Source organism: Salmo trutta, chromosome 28 (assembly GCF_901001165.1).
Source record: "Salmo trutta chromosome 28, fSalTru1.1, whole genome shotgun sequence".
NCBI lineage: Eukaryota > Metazoa > Chordata > Actinopteri > Salmoniformes > Salmonidae > Salmo > Salmo trutta.
Window position 1 is genome coordinate 39,609,912 of NC_042984.1, and position 25,529 is coordinate 39,635,440.

Genomic DNA, 25,529 nt, shown 5'->3' on the forward strand with positions numbered 1-25,529 from the left:
GTGTCATCATAGCGGTCTGACTTGTGGTCAGCCATGCTCAGATGGAACAAATTTAATCTTGCGTCTTTTTTCAATGTTGATTTGAACATTATTGAGAAAACAGTGTCATATTTTGTTTCCCGCAAACATCCTTTCTGAATTTAAAAGTAATCCTCGAAATAATCATCCAGTTTTTTAAAAAAGTATCTAATCTGATTACAATGTTTTTTGCTGGTAACATATGGTATACTGGGCTCCTGTAACTAATCTAAAGATATTCATTATTGTTGAACATGTTGCATTTTTACCCTGTTTTAACAATTTCGATTTCTATTACCTGTTGAGGATCTTATCCCGATCTTATCCCGGTATTGGGATTCATTGTCATGTGACCATGGCGGGGAATTCAAAACTGCAAGAGTAATCATTTCAAAAAATCAAATAATCAACTATTTTCCTGCATTTGAAAGATATATCTCCTAAATCTAACCACGCTGTCCGATTTTCAGAGGCATTACGGAGAATGCATAAAGTTAGGTTATGTGAGGAGAGTACATTGACAATAGCTGCGTGTAATGTTTAGCCAATTCAAAGAAGGGCATCAACAGACAGAAAACTAGCTAGAATTATGCACTTACCTTTGACAATCTGCATCAGATGACACTCATAGGACATTATGTTATACAATACATGCATTTTTAGTTCCATCAAGTTCATATTTATATCCAAAAACAGCATTTACAGTCGCGGTGAAATTCAGAATTTTTTTCGGCTCGAATGCACCCAGTGAATCCAGCATTACAAATCACGGAATTACTATTCGAAAACATTGGTAAATTATAATATTGTCATTCAAAGAATAATATATTATCATCTCGTAATTGCTACCGAAGGGCCAGATCTCAAAATAACTTTACTGGGAAATCACATTTTGTATAAACTGGGTACTATGCTAACAACAATAAGCTATATGCTAAGCTAAGCTAAGCTATACCGTTAGCATTAGCATCATCTAATATCGATAATAACATTCTAAATATCCCCTTACCTTTGATTATCTCCATCAGAAGGCGCTGCCAGAGATCCCAGGTCCAGAACAAATGTGGTTTCTTTTGACAAAGTTCATAATTTATGTCCAAATAGTTAGCGTTCAGTAGGCTCCCACAAAATGAGGTGGGCAGTGTAAAGTCACGTCGAAAAACTAAAGAAAACCTAGTAAATAATCTATTTACGTTTGTTTAAACATGTCAAACGTTGTTTAGCACTAATCTTTTGTTCCATTTTTAACGTGAAACATCAGTAAACATCAGTAATATTTTCACACAACCTATCAAGTGTCTAGAATAAACGATAATGACAAAGGCACTCTTCTCAGATTCATGCGCAGGCGCAAAAAATGAAGTGATGACGTGTCAACTTGTAAGCTTTCTAATTCGGTGTGTATTTATCACAGATGCTTCAAACAACTTTCTAAAGATCGTTGACATCTAGTGGAAGCAGTAGGAGTTGCGAACTGAATCCTTTCTCACTGTGGTATCTTTAAAACAATGACACTAAATAGTACAGCCACAAAATTCTCATTTTTTTTTATCTATTTTTCTCAGGTTTCTGCCTGCAATATGAGTTTTGTTATACTTACAGACACCATTCAAACTGTTTTAGAAAATTCAGAGTGTTTTCTATCCGAATGTGTTAATAATATGCATATCCTAGCTTCTGAGTTGGTGTAGGAGGCAGTTAAAAATGGGCACATATTTTTTTCAAAATTCTCAATACTGCCCCCGTGGCCCGTAGAGGTTAAGGGATTTCTATTAAAGGGTCACGTATTTGGTTTGCGTCAATGTGTACAAGTCCCAATATCTCAATTCCCCTTGTCTATAGTAGGCTACTAGAATACAGAACTAAACTGCTCTGTACGATAGACTGAAAAATACTGGTGGAAATTCAGTTTAGTTCTATGTTCTAGTAGCGTACTACTACAGACTACTAGGGATCCTGAGAGTTTGGCCGGGCTAGGCCGTCATTGTAAATAAGAAATTGTTCTTAACTGACTTGCCTAGTTAAATAAAGGTTTAAAGAAAACAAGGATAATTTAGAGATAGTGGGACATGCAGACCTACTGACAGGTTTAGATGAAACCATTTTCACAGTCTTTTGCAGCATTGAGACGTTGGTTGGTACTAGGAAACTCGGAAATTTGCGACGTGCTAAATGGTTATTGTTATAGTTATACACGTGCCGCATTCAACGAATCGGCAACTCGGACATTCCCGAGTTTCCTAGTTCCGACTAGCATATGAACGCTGCATAATGACATTGACTCTGGAGTGTGAATTCGTGTATTCTCGCGACGATGATTCTTGACGTCACGTCTACATAAAACAACCGAACTCAGCGATTTCTCTTTCGTTAACGGCATTTTGTTATCAGTTGGTGAAGCCATCCGAGGATCAATAGTCATGCCCCGTGTCTATGTTGGAAAACTAAGTTATCATGCTCGAGAGAAAGACCTTCAGCGGTTTTTCAATGGCTACGGAAAGCTCATGGAAATTGATCTGAAAAATGGGTAAGTTCAACAACACAGGGCTGGAAAAGCTAGCTTCATAGCTACTTGATTTCGGTTAGCTAGCTCTCCCAAAACATATGTGAAATAACTACCTACATTCACATTTGACTTTCATTTATGTTGCTATTCGTGCATGTAATAGCAACTAGGTAACATTAGTGGTTATTAGATTCACATTGGCTTTACTAAAGCGTTTAATGTTTTGTAAAGAACTTGCCTAGTTAGCTAGCTAACGTTAACGTGTTCAAAATGGCTGCCTGTTTGGCTTCACTGCAGACCGTTCTTTTTTTTGTGCGCCATGTAACTAACTGTTAGCTACCCAAACGTTAGCCAATTAGCTTGTTGCCTGAAAGAGCCTTTAATGCACAGGCAATGAGCCCACTAATTTATTTATTTAACCAGGTTTGTGGTATAACGTTATTTTTAAATGAGTAGGGGTTAATTAGTATCACCGTCTTCATACTCATTCGATTTGCAGTCATTGCTACCCGAAGACAAGCTTATTAACTTAAAAATATATATATTTTAGATATGGCTTTGTAGAGTTTGAGGACAATCGCGATGCGGATGACGCTGTGTATGAACTGAATGGCAAGGAGTTGTGCGGGGAGCGTGTGACCGTGGAACATGCAAGAGGCCCGCGGCGCGACCGAGATGGATACAGTGGTGGCGGGGGTGGTCGAAGTAAGTACAATCTATTTCAATGTTCCCTCTGCCCTTTCCCACTGGATCAAGGAAATGTGAATGTGGACCGTATACACACAGACCTGTGATCCTAAAGTGGAGTTTGACCTAGCTCGCCAATACTCAATGGTTTCACCATTGCCATAATAAAGTATTTAATGTTAGTATAAGTGTCACCATTGAGTATGGTCCAAGTTTGACCCAACTTGGCGCAGACAACTACTGTTTGTTTAGATGTAATGAAACCATGTTTCTAGTGTTTTCTTTCCTGGTGGAATTGTAAACACATGTAAACAACTGTATTTAGCTAATATGAAGTCACGGCTATGTAGCCTAGCTGTATCGTTAAATACCATTACATGTGAATTGTATTTTACGTTTGATTTCAGCATTAACAAAGTCCTTGATGTTTCAATTTGAAAGAGTCCAGCTGCGGGCTGAGGCTGAGTCCGAGTCCATAGAGGCTAAGATGACTGGCTAAGATGAGACTGCCTGTCCCGTTTGGCCTTGGCTTTCACCTTACAATGTGTGTGTGACCTATGCCCCTTGACCCTTGGCTGACCTAACCGGAAGCCATGATGACAGCATCCTTTTGCCAATAGACCAGGGGTGATGGTGAGGATTCCCATTGGTTTCTATGTTGAAAGAATAAGTGGGGCGGCTAAGTCAAAAACATGTTACCGCTCGCTGTAAGTGGGCAAACCAACTGAATTCCCCCCCAGTTTGACAACCGGTTAGGCAAAGTCATGGGGAAAACTTATTTAGCGTTATGTCAGTTGGCACTCACTAAATGTGATACCATTTTGACAGTGACTTTGTTGGCGCCTCTATTTGTCTTTCAGGATTCAAGGGTTTGTAAGAAGAAGAACATCAATGTCGATTTGTTTGTACGGCTAAAGAATTGCACTTATTAAACGTTTGTCAGACTGGCTGTATGTTGCTGGTAACAGATGCAGTGGTGGTCTTTGCAACAGCAGTGAACTACTTCAGAGGCGGTACAATGAGGAGAATATAAACTGACATCCACTAAGACAACAAATGCCATGGCTTTTAGACCTCAGTCACTTATTAAGAGGTTCGTCTTGAATGGGTCCAGATGGACATCTTACAGGACCTAGGTTAAACATTACCACGCCATTTATCCTGGTAGCTCTGTTCTCTGTTTATGGTCTGATCCACTGAGTGAAATGCCTATATGCCACTTTGTTTTGCTGACTATTTGTATAACCTGTCATTTTAAAGGTAGTAGTGGTTACAGCAGCAGCAGAAGCCGCACTGGCAGGGATAAGTATGGGCCACCTGTCCGTACCGAGTACCGGCTGATTGTTGAGAATCTGTCCAGCCGCTGTAGCTGGCAGGATCTGAAGGTGAGTTGTTGGGACAGTTTTATATTTGTAGGTGAGGGGCAGGCACTAAAAAGAAACTGCCAGTTGCTATCCATGGCAGGCCATTTGTTTCTGGAAAATGTGGGAAATATTCTGCGGGGTGACTCTGCATCGGCCTCTACAGGATTTCATGCGCCAGGCTGGAGAGGTCACGTACGCTGACGCCCACAAGGAGCGTACCAACGAGGGTGTCATCGAGTTTGGCTCGCGTTCGGACATGAGGAGGGCCCTGGACAAGCTGGACGGCACGGACATCAACGGGAGGAAGATCCGCCTGGTGGAGGAAAAGTCTCGCCGCCGCCGCTCCTACTCTGGCAGCCGCTCCAGGTGAGGCTCTACACACCGCCCTGCTCTTTATGAGTAGTTTAATTTCTCATCCAACCTGCTGCTTCCCATGTGTTGTCACTTTAAAGGGATGAGTGTTACATTTGTATTCTTGTTCCCCTCTGCAGGTCTCGCAGCAGACGTCGCTCTCGTAGCAGGAGCAGCCGCTCCAGGACTAACTCCAGGTCCCGGTAAGAATGCCCACCTGTCTACAAAGTGACGGTTCAGATTGTTTAGACTCGTTGTTATACTCATTGACCAATTGTCCACCCCCTGTAGATCCCATTCTCGCAGCAAGAGACGTCGCTCTAGATCTGGAAGGAAGTCCCGTTCCCGCAAGTCTCGTTCCCGTTCTCGCACCCGCAAATCCAGATCCCGCTCCGACAAAAGCAAGTCCCGTTCCAAGAGCCATTCCAAGGTGAAATCTGAGCGGGATTCCAGCAGCCCCTCCAAGGAGAAGTTGGCTAGCAAGAAGTCCCGTAGCCGCTCGGCGACCCCCATGGGGAATGGGAAGGAGGAGCCGTCCTCTCGCTCCCCATCCCCAGCAGCTGACCGTCGCTCCAAGTCTCCGGACAAGCGATCTGTCTCCCGCTCCCCATCTCGCTCCAGGTCTAGATCAGCTTCCCGAGATTAAAGGCATTGCCCAGTTTGTTTCATCCACATGTTCCCCATTAGAGCAATCTGGATGTATAGGAGCAGCTTGATTTAGCAGATCTATTGCAGTACCAGGTTAATCAAGGCTTGCTCAGTTAATCGGTGCTGTCTTTGGCACTTAGAAATCTAAACCATGATCTTGACATTGTATTATACATGGCTTGAGAATGATTTAGTCATTATTGTGTGTGGGGGGGGGGGGCACATTGTAGATTATAGCTGCTATGTTTTGTACATGGAGGAGCTTGTCTGAATGGCTTTGTATTGAAAACAAGTCATAACTTTTCTTTTATTTCCTTAATTATTTGTTTTCCTCCCTCCGGTCTGCTTTTGCTTACCTCTGGGTGGTGTTTGACATTATTTTTCATGATTTGAGTAATTTCACCTATTGAGCCCAAGGTTTGTTTTTGACACCCTACAATGTATGTGCTGTACATCTTGTGGACATACACTTTTTTGGCATCGAGATTTAACCAGGGATCGTGGTACAGATTCCAGCCTCTCCCACATGAGAAGCCGGTCTGATTACTTGTAACCATGTCAATTTTTTTATTGTACATTTAATAAAAGTTGTTATGAAAATTGCTGTGTCGTGATTTTTTGTTGTTGCTGCCATGACACAAAGCGCTGCTTTTTATCGTATTAGGGCCTAAACCTACAGAAACGGGGTTGTATATGTAAATGGGTTCTTTCTTACGGTGAAATGGTGTACAGTGTTCATATAATAAATTGTATTGATGTGACCAAGTAATTCCCGAAACATTTTGGTGCTGTCATTGAGTTGGCGCTATACATTCTTCTGATTAAATGAACATGGTTCTGCGCATGCGTACAATTCTGATCCGCAAGAGAAACCTCTGGTAAGCGAAATTGAGTCATTTCAAATTGATCAGCTGATAAACATTTATAATGCTTTGACATGCATGTAATAGGGCGCTCCAGAATCCTGAAGTTATAACTTGCAGATGGTTTGATGCTCATTGTCATTTTATTGTGGTTGGTATTCAGCATGCATATAATTAGCCATAAAGCTATTTCATATCGCAAATTTTATTCAATATATTCTGTCATATTTGATAGTTATCAGCAAAACTATAATGGGCTAACGGTCCGCAACAATAAACGGGATTGTATTATTGTTGTCGCTGCATGCCATGAAGCGATGCCGTTCATTAGACATTTTGCCAGGATTGGTTGCTTTGTACATTTTCACAAATTGTGAGTTACTATTTTTTTCTCTCATAGCTTCAAGGATTTATGATCTTCCGCCATTTTACAGCGGAATTGCTGTGTTTTGGTAAATTAATAATATAAATCGATTTTGCTTTGTCTACTTTCCCTTGCTATTCTAAGAGCAGCGTTGTCAAAAAGCATCGACAGAAATGTCCTAAGAACTAATTGTTTTTAAATAAAGTACATTCGGATTAAGGTTTTTCTCCAATGCTGTGAAGTGATACTAAAAGTGATTCATAAAATTGGGAAGGTTTCTTAATCCCCACACAGCATTTATTTATTCTTAAAATTAGAAAAATGACAGCATATATGTATAGGGAATTGTCCCCTATATTCAGATGTTTAATAGTAATAGAGAACATAATACTGTGGGTGCAGGGGATGGATGATATGGGGAATACATCTGAAGCCTGTAATCCTTCTGATATTCAGGCCCCTTAGCACTGCCTTCCACTGTTTCCTCACCCTGTCACTCTAATCCTAAGAAATATGTGACATTTTTATGATCTCTTTTCAGAGGCAGTAAGTGAGGTCTGCGATGAGTGCCAAAGTTGAGCTGGATTTCTCAGCCAAAAAAGCAGATCCCACTCCCCTCACTGACTCCAGTGATTCCCTCTCCAATGACAGCCTGTCGAAGAAGACACGCCCACAGACCACCACAGCACTCATCCTGCCAGGTGAGATTTGGCCACAATGACACTTCTGGAACTATGACACTCAATACCGTACTGTTATGAATTACACCCTGAAAAATGTTCAACTCAGAGTTATGCTGCACAATGTCCTAAATGTTGACAAACCAGAAGGGGCATATACTACCCTCCAACTAGTCTCACGTAGCTACATCATATCTTCACATTCGCTCAGAACTCAGAAGCCTGCCTCTTCTCTCCCAAGCCCCAGCCCCTGCTCCTAGTACCCAGAAGGTGGAGGTCTCTCTGGGTGTTGCTGAGACAGGTAATGGAGCCATAGCTGGACAGGTGGAGACCCCCACTCTAGCCCCCCAGGTTGGGGGGACCTGTAGTATCGTCCATGTGCTGGAGTGGAAAGAAGGGATGGCCATCTTACCCAGCAGCAACCTAAAGGTGAACGACCATTGTATTTTATTTTAAGCATAGGGTTCTCTAATAGTAAGCATTGTTGGAGTAAAGACGTACCATGTGGGCACGTTGTTAAAATATGTTTCTTTTTCAGTTCTGTGTGAGTGACTGTGGAACACTGGAGATGATCAGCCAAGGGAATATCAGCAGCGCTGAACCAATAGTAGTGGTGTCTGGAAAAATACCTGACTCCGAAAACAGGCCAATGAAGAAAACAGGTAGGCTACTGAAAATTAGTCATACTGTGTGTTGTCTGCAGCTTAACAGTCTCTTAACTAAATTGTAATGGAAATGAACTAGCGTGCTCAAACATATCCTCAAAAACAATTTGCAACCCTGTATGCAGTCCTTTCCTAATCCTAACCGGACATAATGCCTCCATTGTAGATGTGGCGCGTCCTCTCAGCACTGTGGGTGGTGTGGCTGTGGATCAGGAGAGGCCCATCAAGACTGTGCCTAAGACCCAGGGAGGGCCAGGCCAACAGGAGAGCTGTTATCCAGTGGCACAGAGAACCTACCCAGAGCAACTACGCAGGGAACCCATGACTGACAAGTAAGTACTGAAGCGTGAAGCCTATCCACATCAAATTCATGTATGAAAACATCCTTTTACCATAAAAAAGCATTTTATCATAGCCTTTTATGCTAAATGAAAATCAAGGATGTATCATACGCATACAGTGGATGGTCAGACATAAAAACAAAACTACAAAAAGATTTTAGCCTCCATGCAGAAGATGTAATGTAGGTCATAGCCTAAGGTGAAGCTTTGTGTAGTGGACTCAACTGTTCTCTTATCTATTCCTTAGTGAGGTGGGAGGTGCCGAGAAGATTCCCGGGGGCAGGGTAGCGTCTCTGGACCCTGAGCTGCTGAAACCCATGAAGAAGAGGAAGAGGAAGGACTACCTGAGTCCATCGGAGGAAGAGTCTGAGCTGGATGGCATGGTGGGAAAGGCTCGAGTGTCACTCTATCCCACATAAAGCATTCACAATTTAGTAGTATTTTCTTTGTAATAAGTAAATGACCTCGCGTGCATGTGATGGCCATATGCATCAATCAATTATTTTGTTCAATACTATTCATGGTGTAGGTACTATTTCTTTGTTGCAGTAAATCCATGTGTTGTATTCGTGATTCTAGGATTATTTGAAGACAGAAAGCGGACACAACAGAGCGGGTGAGAATCAGCAAAAATGTAAACCCATTTGAACCATATATTCAAGTCAAGTTTCGGTCGTATCAGATTTCCAATATGCTTTGTGTTGTGTTTTCTGTCTGTGTACAACAGGTACTGGTGAAGTTAAGATGGAGCTGTGGACATGGGGACAGTATCTGGAGGAGACCAAATCAGTGGCAGCTCCAGCCAAACTCTTTCAAAAGGTGGGTTTTATTAACTTTCGATACATACTAAATGATAGGGCCGGGACGATACCAGTATCGCGATACTCGTTAGTATCGTAGCAAGGAAACAAAACACAAAGCGGACTAAACTTCTTTAGGAAAACAGCGCTAATGTTGGAAACAAATATCATTATGTTGTCATCCAGAGTCACATTTATTTATTTTCCAGTCTATAGCACACAATATTTTACATCCTGCAGGTTTATAAAGGACCAAAGACTTTGGTCTGATTTCTGCTTTCATTTTTGCCATGGAAAAACAATTGCGATACTGGTATTGTCACAGCCCTAGTAAATTAGAGAACAAAAGTTAATATTCTTTGCAAATTAAATTGAGTGTGCATGTGTGCGTGGATGAATGTGTCTATGGCTTTTCTCATTATAACCCTCTGTATTTTCAGTCTCAGAGGGTCCCACAGTGCAAAAGCAGCTTCCGCCAGGGCATGAAGTTAGAGGGCATCGACCCGCAGCACCCCTCCATGTACTTTGTTCTGACTGTGGCTGAGGTACTGTGTGCAGCGCTGCTCAACCTACAGTCGCATGCTCTTTGAGGTTTGCTTCTACCTCTCTCCCTGTCCTGACTGTTTTGTTTCGTACACACTATGCACACCCTGACTGTACACACTGATTAATCCTCAGAGAGAGAGAGAGAGAGAGAGATGGATCCACATAACTGAGGGAAAGACACGGAGAGAGAGATTTGGGGAGACACGGTTTGACTTCTGTCTGTCTTGTCCTGTTTGTAGATTTGTGGCTACAGGCTGCGTCTCCATTTTGACGGCTACTCAGACTTTCATGACTTCTGGGTAAACGCCAATTGCCCCGACATCCACCCGGCGGGATGGTGTGAGGGCACTGGACACAAACTGTACACCCCCAAAGGTCAGAGTATACTAGGCTTTGGTTTGTGTTTGGGCTGCAATTTGGACTCGGGATTTGTTTCCTGTTCACATTTTGATTATGGCCCATATCATTTGCCCAAGCACCTAAGGATCTGAGTCATAAAGTCATTAATGAGATTTCCCTTATTAGAGTAGTGGTCCAGGGACATGTCCATATCACATGTTTGTGTCTGTGTGTGCCACAGGCTGCAAAGAGGAGGAGTTTTCCTGGGCCAGCTACCTGAGAATGAGTAAAGCCCAAGTTGCCCCCAAAGAGGTGTTTTCCAGCCCTGGAAGAGTAAGTCTAAGCACGACTCTTATCTTCAATCAGTGGCATGCATCTACCTGAAGTAATTAACTGTAAGCAGCTAATGTGGTGTGTTTGTGTTGGTGGCCCACTGGTCAGACTGATACGGAGGGTGATTTCGAGGTGGGCATGAAGCTGGAGGCTGTCGACCGCATGAACCCCTCTCTCATCTGCGTGGCGACTGTGACCGACGTGGTGGACGACCGCTTCCTGGTTCACTTTGATAATTGGGATGACACGTATGACTACTGGTGAGGCCATTTTTCATGTTTTTTTTCACGGCTTCTCTAAATCATAAACTGTGCTGTTTTAGTAGCCGTTAGGCCATGACTTATATTCTAATCTGATTAGTTGATGTTGAATCCCCATACAGGTGTGACGCCAGCAGTCCATACATCCATCCTATTGGCTGGTGCCAAGAGAGGAGCCTCCCTCTCACGCCACCTCAAGGTGACTGACAAAGTTGTAAGAAATGAATGTAGTTCTAAATAGTAAACGATAGGGAATACGGTTGCATTTCACACACACCTTTGAACTGGATCCCATGTGCCCTGTCTGTCCTGCCAGGTTACCCAGACCCGGGCAGGTTCTCCTGGTCAAGGTACCTGGACGAGACTGGCTCTACCGCGGTGTCTGCCGAGGCCTTTAAAGTTGTGAGTACATCACTGAGGATTTGTTGCAATGAAAACCACCATACACTGCTGTCATTTTAGACATTGATGAATACGATTGACTTGACTTGATTCCTTTTGTGGTCGGGTAAAGTGGAGTTGTGAACATAACGACTGTTTTGAGATTAACTATAGGGACTGATTTGAGGTCAGGTGTTAAGTGCCGTTGTGTGATGACGATGTGACCCTCCCCTCCGCAGCGTCCTGCTCATGGCTTCCAGGCTCAGATGAAGCTGGAGGCAGTGGACAAAAGGAGCCCCGGCCTGATTCGGGTGGCCACAGTGGAGGAGGTCGACACACACCGCATTAAGGTCAACCAGCAGTGTGCATGTCTCATGGTTTTCTGTGCCAGTACCACTACTACACTCCCATAACTATGCCATATTATAAACTGGGTGGTTTGAACCCTGAATGCTGATTGGCTGACAGCCGTGGTATATCACGTATACCACGGGTATGACAAAACATTTGTTTTTCCTGCTCTAATTACGTTGGTAACCAGTTTATAATAGTAATAAGGCACCTCGGGGGTTTGTGGTATATGGCCAATATGCGTCTTGCCTAAGAACAGCCCTTAGCCATGGTATATTGGCCATATACCTCACCCATTCGGGCCTTATTGCCTAAATATACCATACTCCCACAGGTCCATTTTGATGGCTGGAGTCATATGTATGATGATTGGATGGACTCGGACCACCCTGACATCCACCCGGTCAGCTGGTGTGAGAGTACGGGTCACCCGCTAAAAGTGCCCCCCGGTGAGTCAAACAAAACCCAACACCTTGGTAACAGCTACCATACTTCACTGACTCTACTTCACCTTGATATGAGTGCTTACATGGTCTGTTTGGCTTGTGTGCGTGTGTGCTTGTGCTTGGGTGCGTGTGTGTGTTTTTTTATAAGGCCCCAGGAAACCTGCAACCACAGGCCAGTCCAGTTTCTCCTCCATGCCTTGCAAAGGAATCAGCCACTCCAGATCCACCAAGTACAGCTTCCATCACAGGTCAGCAACCCCCAGACATAGGTATTTGAATCGCCTATGAAGCAGTAAATGGAAGTGGATATGTGTTCCATACCAATGCTATGATTATGTTATAATGGAGTCAACCCTACTGTTTGAAACAGGAAGTGTCCGACACCCGGATGTGATGGCTCGGGTCATGTGACTGGGCGGTTCACCGCACATCACTGTCTGTCAGGGTGCCCACTGGCTGAGCGAAACCAGGGCAGACTCAAGACCGACCTATCAGATACAGAGGGGAGCGGAGCAAAGCGGAGCATCTTAGTCTTTGGCCAAAGGACCAAAAAGTCCCGGTACCATGGCAGGTAAGCCTCATGTCAACAGTGGCTAAGGCTGTTGTATGACGTCAGACTCAGGAGTCATAGTGGTGTATTGATCTGCCCGCTGTAGCTCCCCCGTCTCACCAGTGTCTCTCGTTCTCTATTGTTAGGATTGGCCGTCCCCCTAAGTACAGAAAAATCCAGCAGAGAACATACCAGAGTGAGTCTCACAGCTTTAAGCTTTGTACACAGTACAGATATCTATTTATGTCTATGGCCGCACTCTGATTCTCTATGGCAGCTCCGAGTTTACTGCATCCATACAGTATTCTGTGTGTATGTGTAGGTACCATATGTGTACATGCATTAATATGTGCGTGTGTTTTCCTGTGTTGCAGCGATAGCCACAGAGGGTATGTGCCCGTCTCTGTTCATGTCTGCTTTGTCAGCCCACCCGGACCGAACCCTGTCTCTGTGCTGGGAGCAACACTGCAAACTGCTGCCTGGCGTCCAGGGCATCAGCGCTACACAGGTGGCAGCGTGGACCGTGGAGGAGGTGAGAGCTGTACTACTCAGCCCTATTTATCTTTGGCTGCGACAAACGGTGGAGCAGAGTACTATCAGTCACTCTTCTTCGTGTTCTGTGCAACAGGTCTTTGGATTTGTCCAGAATCTGACCGGTTGTGAAGAGCAAGCCTGTGTCTTCAAAGAGGAAGTGAGTACAATGTTAATTGATAAGTTAAAAGTCCAATGCAGCTGTTTTTATCTCAATATCAAATCCTATCTGGATAAGAATTAAGTACCTTACTGTGCTTGTTTTCAATTACAAATGGTCAAAAAGAAACAAAAATAGCTTCTTAGACAAAAACAATTTCGCAAGCAATAATTTTGCTAGGACTGTCAGAGAGGGGCCTAATTGGAGGAGCCTAATGGGAGGGATGTGTAACCAGAAAACTAGCTGTTATTGGCAGAAAGGAGGGCAAACTCTTTGTTATTGGTCTAGCAACTTATATCGCCTGGTGATGTCACTAGGCGGTCCAAAAACCCCACTCTGCCAAACAAGTGCTTTATCATCATTTTCACAATTTAAAAGTATTATTCCAACCTCATAGTGTGGAAATGTATATAAAACACAGGAAATGACTTTTTTGACTGCACTACCCTTTTAAGTTTGAAGTATTGAAACAAACTGGAGCACATTGAAAACAACTAAGTTAAGTAATTTAAGCAGGGCCGGTTCCAGGCGTAAGCATTTTCTTTTTTTTAGGAACTCAGTCTGGGTCCCAATTTACTATTGAGAGTAAGAATAGTAGAATACACCAGGTGCATTGGTTGGTTGTGCAACAGCAGTTTTTCTCTTATGTCAGTCACTCACAGTCACTCAATTACCCATGTCAGCTACCAATTTTTAGATTAGATAGCTGTCTAGACTAACTACCAAACTTGTAATAATCATGGCTGAATACCGACTGGCACATTCCCAGGAGCCCTGACCTCCAGGGGGCAGCCATTGATTTTGTTAGTCATTTTCACTCAGATATCATATTAATATGGCATAAGTCATTATAAAAGGTGTAGAATTGCAGGAAATTAGCTTTAAAACTGCAACATTTTCTCTACGCCCCATGGCAGAATGTGTAGAATTGCAGGAAATTAACTTTTAAACCTTTACATTTTCTCTCCACCATCAAGAGGGGGGGGGACACAAAAAAATGTACGAGGTGGGGGGGCCCCCAACCAAATATCGCTTAGGGCCCCGAAACGGCTAGAGCCGGTCTTGCATTTAAGTTGTATTCTGTTGTCCTCTATTGTTTTTTGTTTGTATGATAAAGCATTTTATATACCTGCTTCTTGTATATTTCTTCTCAGATGATTGACGGGGAGGCCTTTCTATTACTGAAACAGACTGACATCGTCAAAATCATGAGCATAAAGCTCGGTCCCGCCCTCAAGATCTCCAACGCCATTTTAATGTTCAAGAGTACTGACGAAGGCCTCAAGTGATCCCGCCCCCACTCGGCCAGAGATTCAGTGACTAGTCATCATGTGCCAAATTCATCCAGAATCCTACCCGTTATGTGTTTGGTGTTCAGTACCCATCAGAGAGAGAGAGAACAGTAGAGGGGTGTTAGTGGGGGAGAGATGAAGAAAACAGGGAAAAGGCATAATTGAAGTTTTCTGTACGGTTGCTTCACTGCTCATGCAATAACAGGAGTCAAATCAGATGGATTCTTACCTGAAAGTGTAAGGAGCGTCGAAAGATATACTTATTTTGATTTATGCAAAATATATGGAATTATTTATGTGGGATTTAGTTAGATAAAAATGTGGATATTTTACTGCCATTCTTTTTCCCAGATTTGAAATCCAGGGTGATTTTATGCTGCTGTTCTTATAGTTGGTCACTAGATAGAGCAAATGGTCCGTTTTGAATACCAGAAACGGTTCCAAGTTTCTCAAGCACTTACAAATCTTATGTGACAAAATATGAACTTTGTTTGGAACATTTCAAAAAGGAAATATCAAGATATCTGGGGATGTATTGTTTTATATCAGTTTTATTTTTTATGTCAGCTTCTACACTGTATTTAAATAGAATGTTACAAGGGCTTCAGGATTCTTAGAACTATATTTCTCTCTGGTGGGCAAACTGTGTCAAGATATTCTTGGGTCAAAATCATTCATTCCATATGAACAAATAAATGTCCAGTTCAATCTCTTACTTGTCTTGACTTCAGTTGACTGGTGATGATGAAGTAAATTGAATTCAAAATGCGCCATGCGCTACCAACTGAGCCATACACTGACTTAATGTTGCATGGTATACCAGGTAATATCATGGTATCAAAATGTCATGATAGGCTACTTATGATACAAACATTTTTGAATAATGTACAGTATCATATGATACGATGGAATTTTTTCCGCCCTGCAGATCTAAAGAATATGCTGGCGCTGCTATAAAATGCTTATAATGTCAGTTGTGTTCTTGACCCTCTAAAAGTCTAAGCCTTGGTGGCATAACACATTGAATAACACATTCATAAATGGCAAAAAAGACAGTCAAAAAACTAATCATTAGGAATAAGGTTTTGAAGTGTCTGTCCTATATCTACATAGGAGAACTTTTTTTGGACACATATTTAAGGCCTTGTTTGTTGGCACAAAACTACCTCCATACTTCCATTAATTTGTATGTGTTACCATCAGATGAGTCCTGTGACAAGGAGAACACCATCTTGTTCGTGAGAGTCCCCACTTTCCATGATGGGGTCATATTAGTTTGTAGCCCAAACGGTTCAGACTAGTGATGAGCGGTTTGAATCAGAACCCACAGTATCTGCGGTCATAACTACGGTACAGGCGGGTTTTAGGTCATTAAATATTGTGTGGATGAAGGGCGGACGGGTTGAATAATATGGAAGAGTATTAGTACCAAGTGAAGAGATAAACAGCGATGAGTGGATTTATTTGTATTTTTTCACGATAGCACTTTAAAAAAGTGACAATATTTCTAGAATAAAGTGGCAATATTTTGAAAATAAAGTAGAAATTATTTTGAGAATAAAGTCGAAATGTGTAGAATGAAGTCTCAGTTATATTTCAAGATTTAAGTAGGGGATTTGGTTAACTGCATGTCTCCCTGGCTCCCTGTTGCTGTTCGTGCCACAGTTGAAATGCCTGCAGTTAGATGACCTGGTGAAAATATACTTTAGTAACAAGTAAATCCTTTCTCTTTTAGCACATAATGACTATATTATTATAAGTAGGCCTATTAGGAAGAGGTTATGCCACATATTCTTTTTAGGATTTACCACACGGACTCGGATGAGATATTTCATCCAAGTTCGTGTTATACAGTCGTGGCCATACGTTTTGAGAATGACACAAATATTGATTTTCACAAAGTCTGCTGCCTCAGTTTGTATGATGGCAATTTGCATATACTCCAGAATGTTATGAAGAGTGATCAGATGAATTGCAATTAATTGCAAAGTCCCTCTTTGCCATGCAAATGAACTGAATCCCCAAAAAACATTTCCACTGCATTTCAGCCCTGCCACAAAAGGACCAGCTGACATCATGTCAGTGATTCTCTCGTTAACACAGGTGTGAGTGTTGACGAGGACAAGGCTGGAGATCACTCTGTCATTCTGATTGAGTTCGAATAACAGACTGGAAGCTTCAAAAGGAGGGTGGTGCTTGGAATCATTGTTCTTCCTCTGTCAAACATGGTTACCTGCAAGGAAACACGTGCCGTCATCATTGCTTTGCACAAAAAGGGCTTCACAGGCAAGGATATTGCTGCCAGTAAGATTGCACCTAAATCAACCATTTATCGGATCATCAAGAACTTCAAGAAGAGTGGTTCAATTGTTGTGAAGAAGGCTTCAGGGCTCCCAAGAAAGTCCAGCAAGCGCCAGGACCGTCTCCTAAAGTTGATTCAGCTGTGGGATCGGGGCACCACCAGTACAGAGCTTGCTCAGGAATGACAGCAGGCAGGTGTGAGTGCGTCTGCACACACAGTGAGGCGAAGACTTTTGGAGGATGGCCTGGTGTCAAGAAGGGCAGCAAAGAAGCCACTTCTCTCCAGGAAAAACATCAAGGACAGACTGATATTCTGCAAAAGGTACAGGGATTGGACTGCTGAGGACTGGGGTAAAGTCATTTTCTCTGATGAATCCCCATTCCGATTGTTTGGGGCATCCGGAAAAATCTTGTCCGGAGAAGACAAGGTGAGCGCTACCATCAGTCCTGTGTCATGCCAACAGTAAAGCATCCTGAGACCATTCATGTGTGGGGTTGCTTCTCAGCCAAGGGACTGGGCTCACTCACAAATTTGCCTAAGATCACAGCCATGACTAAAGAATGGTACCAACACATCCTCCGAGAGCAACTTCTCCCAACCATCCAGGAACAGTTTGATGACAAACAATGCCTTTTCCAGCATGATGGAGCACCTTGCCATAAGGCAAAAGTGATAACTAAGTGGTTCAGGGAACAAAACATTGATAATTTGGGTCCATGACCAGGAAACTAACTCCCCAGAGGCGGGTGGACAAACAAAAACCCACAAATTCTGACAAACTCCAAGCATTGATTATGCAAGAATGGGCTGCCATCAGTCAGGATGTGGTCCAGAAGTTAATTGACAGCATGCCAGGGCGGATTGCAGAGGTCTTGAAAAAGAAGGGTCAACACTGCAAATATTGACTCTTTGCATCAACTTCATGTAATTGTCAATAAAAGCCTTTGACACTTATGAAATGCTTGTAATTATACTTCAGTATTACATAGTAACATCTGACAAAAATATTTAAAGACACTGAAGCAGCAAACTTTGTGGAAATTAATATTTGCGTCCTTCTCAAAACTTTTGGCCACCACTATACATAGTAGAGATAGGTGGGTTGTCTGTGTATGCAGGTGTGTGTGTGTGTGGGTGGGGGGTATAACACACTCGTTCAAACAAGCGTCTCACACACACACACACGTTATCTCCAAAGCAATACCATTCTGCCATGGTGCGTTGTCAGACTGCTAAGAGACATGGAGTTGTGTGTATCAGTCCCCATCACGGTGGTTCTCGAATTCGCTACAATCCCCTGCTTATGCTCACACCATGCACAGTATGTTTTAGAGAGTAACAGCTAGGCCAGCAGCCTATATGTAGAAACAAAGGTTAAATTACAAATGTGTGCGTAATGGCATGGTGTTTCCAATGAAGTGGCCTCAAAGGCCTATGCTTATTATCTTGTGAATGTAAGTCACGGATTGCGTGGAATAGTATTGCGAGTCCCTGTCAGGGCCCCAAACCCCTGTCACAGACCTTGTATAGCCACAGGGCAGGGGTTTGGGTAAAGCCCCATCTGAGACAGTCATTTTACGTTCCATTATAACTTAACAGCCAACAGGTCTAGCCACTTGCCTCTAAGGTGAGCAAGTGGTAGTCTATGTTAATGGTATAGCGGAGACAAATAGCCTATAATGGAGACGATACCCCTGTTTTGGGATAAGCTATGCATCCTTCATTCTTCCCATCCTTGAAGACATCACCGATAGATGGAAAGTAAAGGAGATATGCCAGGCTACCAACCAAGTAATGTCAGATCAGTGATTATTTCTTTATTGCCTATCATCATTTATTTAATATTCCTATATTTGGATCAATGATTATTTCAAGAAATCAAATCAGTTTGTCACGTGCGCCGAATACAACAGGTGTAGACCTTACAGTGAAATGCTTACTTACAGGCTCTAACCAACAGTGTAAAAAAGGTATTCGGTGAACAATAGGTAAGGAAAGAAATAAAAACAACAGTAGCGAAGCTATAACAGTAGCGAGGCTACATACATCCACCGGTTAGTTGGGCTGATTGAGGTAGTATGTACATGGTTAAAGTGTCACAAAATCCTTCGTGCTGTTGAAAGGAGGACCAAGGCGCAGCGGGAATATGGATACTCATATTTTAATTTCAAAAGAAGGAGTAAAGTATCCACTGAAAAAACAATAAACACAACAGGGACAGTCTTACAGGCATACAAAAACGCAGTGCAAGAACAACCACCCACAACCCCAAAGAAAAACACACACCAATATAGGACTTCCAATCAAAGGCAACTCAACACACCTGCCTTCAATTGGAAGTCCCAATCAACAACACAAACATTCCCAACACAAACATGCCACGTCCTGACCCCAAAACTAAAACAATAGCTCCATCTGCTGGTCAGGACATGACAGTACCCCCCCCTCAAGGTGCAGACCCCGGAATGCACCTACCAACAGAAAAACACCAACAAAAAACCCATAAACAATAACCCCTAAACAATAAGGGAGGGAAGGGAGGGTGGCTGCCGTCACCGACGGCACTGTGCTACACCCTCCCTCCCCAACCCACCTATCCTGGAGGTGGCTCAGGTGCAGGACGTGGACCTCGCTCCACCTTCGGCGTCGCCCACTTTGATGGCGCCGATAGCTGCGCCGGGCAGACGGGCCACTCGGGCTGACCCTGGCAGACGGACCACTCGGGCTGGACCGGGGAACAGGAGGGCCCCTCGGGCTGGGCCGGGGGGCAGGAGGGCAGGAGGGCCACTCGGGCTGGGCCGGAGGGCAGGAGGGCCACTCGGGCTGGGCCGGAGGGCAGGAGGGCAGGAGGGCCACTCGGGCTGGGCCGGAGGGCAGGAGGGCCACTCGGGCTGGGCCGGAGGGCAGGAGGGCCACTCGGGCTGGGCCGGAGGGCAGGAGGGCCACTCGGGCTGGGCCGGAGGGCAGTCTGGCCACTCGGGCTGGGCCGGAGGGCAGTCTGGCCACTCGGGCTGGGCCGGAGGGCAGTCTGGCCACTCTGGCAGAACCGGGCAGTCTGGCCACTCTGGCAGAACCGGGCAGTCTGGCCACTCTGGCAGAACCGGGCAGAACCGGGCAGTCTGGCCACCCTGGCAGAACCGGGCAGTCTGGCCACCCTTGCAGAACCGGGCAGTCTGGCCACCCTGGCAGAACCGGGCAGTCTGGCCACCCTGGCAGAACCGGGCAGTCTGGCCACCCTGGCAGAACCGGGCAGTCTGGCCACTCTGGCAGAACCGGGCAGTCTGGCCACTCTGGCGGCTTCTGACTAGCGGGCGGCTCTGGCGACTGTTGACTGGCGGGCGGCTCTGGCGACTGTTGACTGGTGGGCGGCTCTGGCGACTGTTGACTGGCGGGCGGCTCTGGCGACTGTTGACTGGCGGGCGGCTCTGGCGACTGTTGACTGGCGGGCGGCTCTGGCGACTGTTGACTGGCGGGCGGCTCTGGCGACTGTTGATTGGCGAGGCTGGGCTGACGCACTAGCCTCCTGATGCGTGGGGCTGGTACCGGGCGGACTGGGCTGTGCGTCCGTATAGGCGAGATGGTGCGTACCTCAGCGTAACATGGCGCCCTCCACCTCATACGCACCTCCCTGTAGTCACGGGTAGCTGGCTTACGGCTCTTCCCTGGCCTGGCCAAGCTACCCGTGTGCCCCCCCCCAAAAAAAATCTTGGGGCTGCCTCTCGGGTTTCCTACCCAACCGTGTTCCAGCATAACGTTCCCGATGGTTCCTCTGTCCAGCTGCCTCCACTCTCCTGAGTGCCTCCACCTGTTCCCATGGGAGGCGATCCCTTCCGGCCAGGATCTCTTCCCAGGTGTAGGCTCCCTTGCCGTCCAGGACGTCCTCCCATGTCCATTCCTCCCTTTTTCTCTCCTGTCGCTGCTCCTTCCTCTTCCGCTGCTTGGTCCTGGTTTGGTGGGTGGTTCTGTCACAAAGTCCTTCATGCTGTTGAAAGGAGGACCAAGGCGCAGCGGGAATATGGATACTCATATTTTAATTTCAAAAGGAGTAAAGTATCCACTGAAAAAACAATAAACACAACAGGGACAGTCTTACAGGCATACAAAAACGCAGTGCATTAGTTATGTAAAAAAATTAGTTATGTTCAAATTATTTCATACTCCACATTTAGGGGTGCCACAAGGGGGTCCAAAATTGTTGTCACAGGGGCACTGCACTGAGGTCCTGGATGGCAGGCAGCTTAGCCTCAGAGATGCACTGGGCCGTACGCATTACCCTCTGTAGTGCCTTGCGGTCGGAGGCTGAGCAATTGCCGTACCAGGCAGTGATGCAACCAGTCAGGATGCTCTCGATGTTGCAGCTGTAGAACCTTTTGAGGATCTCAGGACCCATGCCAAATCTTTTCACTTTCCTGAGGGGGAATAGGCTTTGTCGTGCCCTCTTCACGAATGTCTTGGTGTGTTTGGGCCATTCTAGTTTGTTGATGATGTGGACACCAAGGAACTTAAAGCTCTCAACCTGCTTCACTACAGCCCCGTCGATGAGAATGGGGGCATGCTCAGTCCTCCTTTTCCTGTAGTCCACAATCATCTCCTTAGTCTTGGTTACGTTGAGGGATAGGTTGTTATTCTGGCACCACCCGGCCAGGTCTCTGACTTCCTCCCTAAAGGCTGTCTTGTCGTTGTTGGTGATCAGGCCTACCACTGTTGTGTTGTCTGCAAACTTAATGATGGTGTTGGAGTCGTGCCTTGCCATGCAGTCGTGGGTGAACAGGGAGTACAGGGGGGGACTGAGCACGCACCCCTGGGGGGCTCCAGTGTTGAGGATCAGCGTGGCAGATGGGTTGCTACCTACCCTCACCACCTGGGGGCGGCCCATCAGGAAGTCCAGGAAAGGGAGAATCCATCCATGACCATGAATATTTTCAAACAGCTCCTCAGATTAGCTGGTTTGCGCATGCAGGCGTGGTCCTTGAGTTGCATCTACTCCCACAGTCACTTGCGTAAAACCCCTGCTTCATTGTTAATTCCTCCCCGCCATTGGATAGGCCTAGAATGTACTTTCACTTGCCTGCTGTAATGTAGGATTAGCCTAGGTTAGGGTACTCAATCTAGTGGGACCCTATAGGTTTATATGGGCTGGAAAATAGTGGTGTTATAGCGAACTTGGAAGCAGCTTGACATGGGACACATACACTGAGTGTACAAAACATTAAGGACACCTTCCTAATATTGAGTTCCACCTCCCACTCAGAACAGCCTCAATTCGTCGGGGCATGGACTCTACAAGGTGTCGGAAACTTCCAAAGGGATGTTGACTCCAATGCTTCCTGCAGTTGTGTCAAGTTGGCTGGATGTCCTTTGGGTGGTGGGTAGGGATGCACCAATATGACATTTTTGACCGATACCGATATCCGATATTTTCCTTGCCAAAAAGAATTGACACCGATAACCGATGTTTACAATTTTAGCGGCCTTTTTAATAAGCATTCTGGTACAGTTAAAAAGTTGAAACAAAGTGTCATATGTTCATTTGTTCAGTTAGGAACAGAATGTTTAATAACTTCTAAATGAGAAATACTACACATCCATTAACGTATTTGATCGCACAACAGATATTCATGACAGAAATATTTTAGTTGCCCCGCATTACAAAGATGGTTAAGTGGTTGGTGGCTCTTCTTACTATCCAATCTTGACTGTATGGAGAAACGTAAAAATGCATGGAAAGAAATATTGGTTCAAACTAAAATGCAGTTAATCATTTTAGCTTTAATGGATTTTGCCGTTGAGTTGTCTCGCTGAAATGTTCTTACTCTTTCAAATGACTGGTCAACTTGAACTTGTTTAGTTGTTGGAAGTGTGCGCTTCTTTTTTTCTGCTTTTATTCTAGGTAGTCGCTGAACGTCTGGGGGTGATGCACATTCAAATGAGTAATTAGGTTTGTGGTATTGAAAGATTTCACTTTCTCCCCTCCTCGGGAAATAATAGCAGCACAAATGTTGCATATGGCCTTTTTGTTATCTTCCTTTGAAACTTCAAAATATATCCAGGAGTGTGAAGGTGAATGGAAAGGCACTGGAGCAACGAACCCTACTACAGGGGCTGAGTCACTGGCTTACTGGTGCTCTTCCATGCCGTCCCTAGGAGGGGTGCACCACTTGAATGGGTTGAGTCACTGACGTGATCTTCCTGTCCGGTTTGGCGCCCCCCCCTTGGGTTCGTGCCGTGGGAGAGATCTTTGTGGGCTATACTCGGCCTTGTCTCAGGACAGTAAGTTGGTAGTTGAAAATATCCCTCTAGTGGTGTGGGGGCTGTACTTTGGCAAAGTGGGTGGGGTTATATTCTGCCTGTTTGGCCCTGTCCGGGGGTATCGTTGGACGGGGCCACAGTGTCTCCCCACCCCTCCTGTCTCAGCCTCCAGTATTTATGCTGCAATAGTTTATGTGTCGGGGGGCTAGGGTCAGTTTGTTCTATCTGGAGTATTTCTCCTGTATATACTCTCTCTCTCTCTCTCTCTCTCTCTCTCTCTACCTATCTCTCTCTCTCTCTCTCTACCTCTCTCTCTCTCCTTATCTCTCTCTCTCTCTCTCAACCTCTCTCTCTCTCTCTCTCTCTCTCTCTCTCTCAACCTCTCTCTCGACCTCTCTCTCAGGATTACCTGGCCTGATGACTCCTTGCTGTCCCCAATCCACCTGGTCGTGCTGCTGCACCAGTTTCAACTGTTCTGCCTGCGGTTATGGAACCCTGACCTGTTCACCGGACATGCTACCTTGTCCCAGACCTGCTGTTTTCAACTCTCTAGAGACAGCAGGAGCGGTAGAGATACTCTGAATGATCGGCTATGAAAAGCCAACTGACATTTACTCCTGAGATGCTGACCTGTTTTGATGTCCCTGGAATGAGTCGATGTGTCCAAACGTTTGACTGGTACTGTATTGATGGGATGTATAGACATTATGGACAGTATATGGATAGAATATATAGTATATAGAATATGTAGGATAGAATAGTATATGTACAGCAATAGTTAAATAGGACAGGCCTTAACTAGAATACAGTATATACATATGAAATGGGTAAAACACTATGTAATCGTTATTAAAGTGACCGGTGTTCCATGACTATGTACATAAGGCAGCAGTCTCTAAGTTGCAGGGTTAAGTACCACGTGGTAGCAGGCTAGTGACAGTGATTAAAGTTCAGGGCAGGGTACTGGGCGGAGGCCGGCTAGTGGTGTCTATTTAACAGTCTGATGGCCTTGAGATAGAAGCTGTCTTTCAGTCTCTTAGTCCCAGCATTGATGCACCTGTACTGAGCCTGCCTTCTAGATGGTAGCGGGGTGAACAGGCCGTGGCTCCGGTGGCTGAGGTCCTTGATGATCTTTTTGGCCTTCCTGTGACACCGGGTGTTGTAGATGTCCTGGAGGGCAGGCAGTGTGGCCCCAGTGATGCGTTGGGCAGAGCGCACCAACCTCTGGAGAGCCCTGTGGTTGTGGACGGTGCAGTTACTGTACCAGATGGTGATACAGCCCAACCGGATGCTCTCAATGGTGCATATGTAGTTTGTGAGGGTCTTGGTGGCCAAATCTCTTCAGCCTCCTGAGGTTGAAGAGGTGCTGTTGGGCCTTCTTCGCCACACTGTCTGTGTGGATGGACCACTTCAGATTGTCAGTGATGTGTATGCCAAGGAACTTGAAGCTTTTCACATTCTCCATTGTGGTCCCGTCGATGTGGATGGGGGCGTTCTCCCTCCACTCTCTCGTGAAGTCCACAATCAGCTCCTTAGTTTTGTTTCAGTTGAGGGAGAGATTATTTTCCTGGCACCACGCCACCAGGGCCACCACTCCCTCTGCTCTTCCTGGACATCTATTCCTCCATCAGTTTTTTAAATATAATTTAGCCTTGATGGCGGGGATGTAGACCTTGATCAGTCTTCTTTTGTTGCATTTGTACATTTGATACATTGGAGCAGTGTGCAGAGTGAGCAAAGTTGATACAATGTATCAATTCATCCCTGGTATAACCAAAAGCACAGGCCAGTCTTAATGCCAATTTACGCTTAATCTGAAAATGTGTTCACAGGCTTCATGTGGAGGGTGTGTGTAACGGGGTGAGTGACTGGTTGCCGGGAAGTCAGGCGCAGGAGAGCAGAGATGGGTGATAACAGGAGAACTTTAATATACACCCTGGCCCAAAGGCACAAGCGAGGCAGCACAAAGCACAACCACGGTAACATGAACCGGATTAAACAAAACAAACAAACCTAGGTTTGAAACAAACCTAGCGCAAGTCAGCCTGTAGCGTAACACCCTACACAAAGAACAATTCCACACACAGACATGGGGGAAACAGAGGGTAATGTACATTTAGTCTGATGAGAGAATGTGAACCAGGTGTGCGGAAAACAAGACAAAACAAATGGAAAATTAAAGGTGGAGCGGCGATGGCTAGAAGACCGGTGACGTCGACCGCCCAACGCCACCTGAACAAGAAGAGGGACCGACTTCGGGGGAAGTCGTGACAGTGTGACGCAATTGCGGAGCATCAGGAGGCATGCAGAAGCCAAATGAAGCTGCGTCCCATGTCGCTGTGCACCTCTCAAATTTTGTAACAATGTGGAGGGATCCCTATCAGAGTATGTAAGCGGAGCGGAACTGGAGCAGAGCAAGGAGTGGAGCGTGCCCAATTGAACTGGAACCTGGAGCAAGATTCCCAAAGGTTGGAGCTTTGGCCTTCTTTGCCCGCTCCAATT

At 45.0% G+C, this 25,529-nt stretch overlaps 2 protein-coding genes across 5 annotated transcripts; both read left to right on the plus strand.

The window, feature by feature from the left end:
* Positions 1 to 2,325: 2,325 nt before the first annotated feature.
* On the plus strand, positions 2,326 to 6,174 carry LOC115166212 (serine/arginine-rich splicing factor 6). Its single transcript, XM_029720006.1, has 6 exons — positions 2,326 to 2,545; positions 3,075 to 3,229; positions 4,472 to 4,596; positions 4,739 to 4,941; positions 5,067 to 5,129; positions 5,218 to 6,174. Exons 1-6 carry the CDS (start codon positions 2,439 to 2,441, stop codon positions 5,570 to 5,572), a joined length of 1,008 nt encoding a protein of 335 aa, XP_029575866.1. The 5' UTR covers positions 2,326 to 2,438; the 3' UTR covers positions 5,573 to 6,174.
* A 164-nt stretch (positions 6,175 to 6,338) lies between these two features.
* LOC115166211 (lethal(3)malignant brain tumor-like protein 1) lies at positions 6,339 to 15,189 on the plus strand. Of its 4 annotated transcripts, none has more exons than XM_029720001.1 (22): positions 6,339 to 6,588; positions 7,343 to 7,502; positions 7,723 to 7,910; positions 8,020 to 8,143; positions 8,313 to 8,478; positions 8,735 to 8,870; positions 9,067 to 9,103; positions 9,215 to 9,306; positions 9,728 to 9,832; positions 10,073 to 10,208; positions 10,414 to 10,505; positions 10,614 to 10,765; positions 10,888 to 10,964; positions 11,082 to 11,167; positions 11,386 to 11,496; positions 11,832 to 11,946; positions 12,092 to 12,212; positions 12,314 to 12,514; positions 12,640 to 12,689; positions 12,868 to 13,025; positions 13,122 to 13,184; positions 14,339 to 15,189. In XM_029720001.1, the coding sequence occupies exons 2-22, from the start codon at positions 7,364 to 7,366 to the stop codon at positions 14,471 to 14,473; spliced, it is 2,484 nt and encodes an 827-aa protein (XP_029575861.1). In that variant the 5' UTR covers positions 6,339 to 6,588; positions 7,343 to 7,363; the 3' UTR covers positions 14,474 to 15,189. The 4 variants fall into 4 exon arrangements, with proteins under 4 accessions (XP_029575861.1, XP_029575865.1, XP_029575862.1 ...); XM_029720005.1 differs by having other exon boundaries at positions 12,092 to 12,191; XM_029720002.1 differs by having other exon boundaries at positions 6,430 to 6,452.
* The last annotated feature ends 10,340 nt before the right edge of the window (positions 15,190 to 25,529 follow it).

What these genes read in the sequence shown, in the direction of transcription:
- LOC115166211 (XM_029720001.1), top strand. Translation starts at nt 7,364, where the DNA reads ATGAGTGCCAAAGTTGAGCTGGATTTCTCAGCCAAAAAAGCAGATCCC. An exon ending in TCGACACACACCGCATTAAG is followed by an intron (nt 11,497 to 11,831) that starts GTCAACCAGCAG and finishes ATACTCCCACAG; the next exon opens with GTCCATTTTGATGGCTGGAG. An exon ending in CCCGCTAAAAGTGCCCCCCG is followed by an intron (nt 11,947 to 12,091) that starts GTGAGTCAAACA and finishes TTTTTTTATAAG; the next exon opens with GCCCCAGGAAACCTGCAACC.
- LOC115166212 (XM_029720006.1), top strand. Translation starts at nt 2,439, where the DNA reads ATGCCCCGTGTCTATGTTGGAAAACTAAGTTATCATGCTCGAGAGAAA. An exon ending in GTAGCTGGCAGGATCTGAAG is followed by an intron (nt 4,597 to 4,738) that starts GTGAGTTGTTGG and finishes CGGCCTCTACAG; the next exon opens with GATTTCATGCGCCAGGCTGG. An exon ending in TACTCTGGCAGCCGCTCCAG is followed by an intron (nt 4,942 to 5,066) that starts GTGAGGCTCTAC and finishes TCCCCTCTGCAG; the next exon opens with GTCTCGCAGCAGACGTCGCT.